General features: G+C 46.0%; 1 protein-coding gene across 1 annotated transcript in view; it reads left to right on the top strand.

The window, feature by feature from the left end:
• The window catches only part of TCEANC2 (transcription elongation factor A N-terminal and central domain containing 2), an 8,107-nt gene continuing 6,706 nt past the window's right edge, over window positions 1–1,401 (top strand). The window contains exon 1 of the mRNA XM_014520895.2: window positions 1–168. Within this exon, the coding sequence (XP_014376381.1) occupies window positions 1–168 (168 nt within the window). The remainder of the gene's footprint in view (window positions 169–1,401) is intronic.

Genomic DNA, 1,401 nt, shown 5'->3' on the forward strand with positions numbered 1-1,401 from the left:
ATGCGGCAGGAAAAGATGTTTGGGCAGATGCGGCAGCTTTTATTAAACCAACGGAGTAGTTGGAGAAAAAGTTCTTCGCAAGCTTACGGGCGCAATCACCCTTCTGGGGGCGATTGTGCTGGAAAGCTTGCAAAAAACTTTTCTCCAGTTACAGACAAGGTTCCTTGGGTGAATTTGATATCTTTTATTAGACCAACCCAAATGGTTGGAGAATAGTTATTAAGCAAGCTTTCGGGTTCAAAAACCCTTCATCAGGCTAAGGAAGCTGCAGCAGTTGGTGTGTGCTCTTCGCTTCCTGAGCCTGACGAAGGGTTTTTGAACCCGAAAGCTTGCTTAATAACTATTCTCCAACCATTTGGGTTGGTCTAATAAAAGATATCAAATTCACCCAAGGAACCTTGTCTGCCTAAAACAAAAAAGTACCTTTCAAACGTTGCATTTTCTGTAAAACTAGGTGGTCCATTCACCATGTAGAGTCCTTTGGATCCTCTCACTGGAAGAGAAAGGCTACATGTTATTCATTTTGAAAATGGATAAAGGTCTGAAGCCAAGGCTTAGTTCTCCCAAGCTCTGCCTTAGACCAACACGGCTACAACCCAAACTTCTCCAATTACAGGCATTCCTCGATTTCCAATGTTTTGAGTTACAACGTTTATAAATTGACTCCTTGCTTCAGCTTTAGGATGTCAGTTTTGACTTTACAACGCTTGATCCAACGCAACGCCACACCAGTGAACAAGTTCGCTGTGTCGCCCATCTCCCTGGAGAAATCTGTCCAAACGTCCTTGGACACTTTCTTTAAGAAAGCAGACGAGACTCCAGAAAAACCTGCAGCCAGGACTCCTGAGAAGACTCCAGCCAAGAGCCCTTCAAAAAGTCCAGCAAAGTCACCTCAAGCAAGTCCTTCCAAACCAATACAATTGCTATTTACAATATAAATGCATTAATATAGCTATATTAGTCATCTATAATTGACCGAGTACAAAATTCTGGGCTATTTTTGGTGAAAATAGGGCGTTGAGCCTTAATTCAGGAACCGCCCGCCCATTTACAACGTCGTTTCCGATGGGAAAATCGGTTCCGAGTTATGACGTTTCGACTTAAGACGCAGTTTTCAGGAACCAGTTGTGTTGCAAGTCTGAGGAGTGCCTGTACTCAGTCGTTTTAATAAAAAATATTGCATCTACCCAAAGAACCGTGCCCGCCTGTCTCCTTACATCAACACGGCGACAACCAAAAACCTGGCTACAAGGCATGGGCAAGCGGAGACGGCCTCTTGAGGGAGAAGGGGGGGAGGACTGAGGACAACACAAGGGGTTGGACCAGTCGCCCAAAACAAAGAGGCGGGGCAGGGCAGGGGCTGCAAGCAGCAGGGCCTGGGCGGGGGGGAGAAGGGGAGGG

This window comes from Alligator sinensis, unplaced genomic scaffold (assembly GCF_000455745.1).
Source record: "Alligator sinensis unplaced genomic scaffold, ASM45574v1 scaffold172_1, whole genome shotgun sequence".
Classification (NCBI taxonomy): Eukaryota; Metazoa; Chordata; order Crocodylia; family Alligatoridae; genus Alligator; species Alligator sinensis.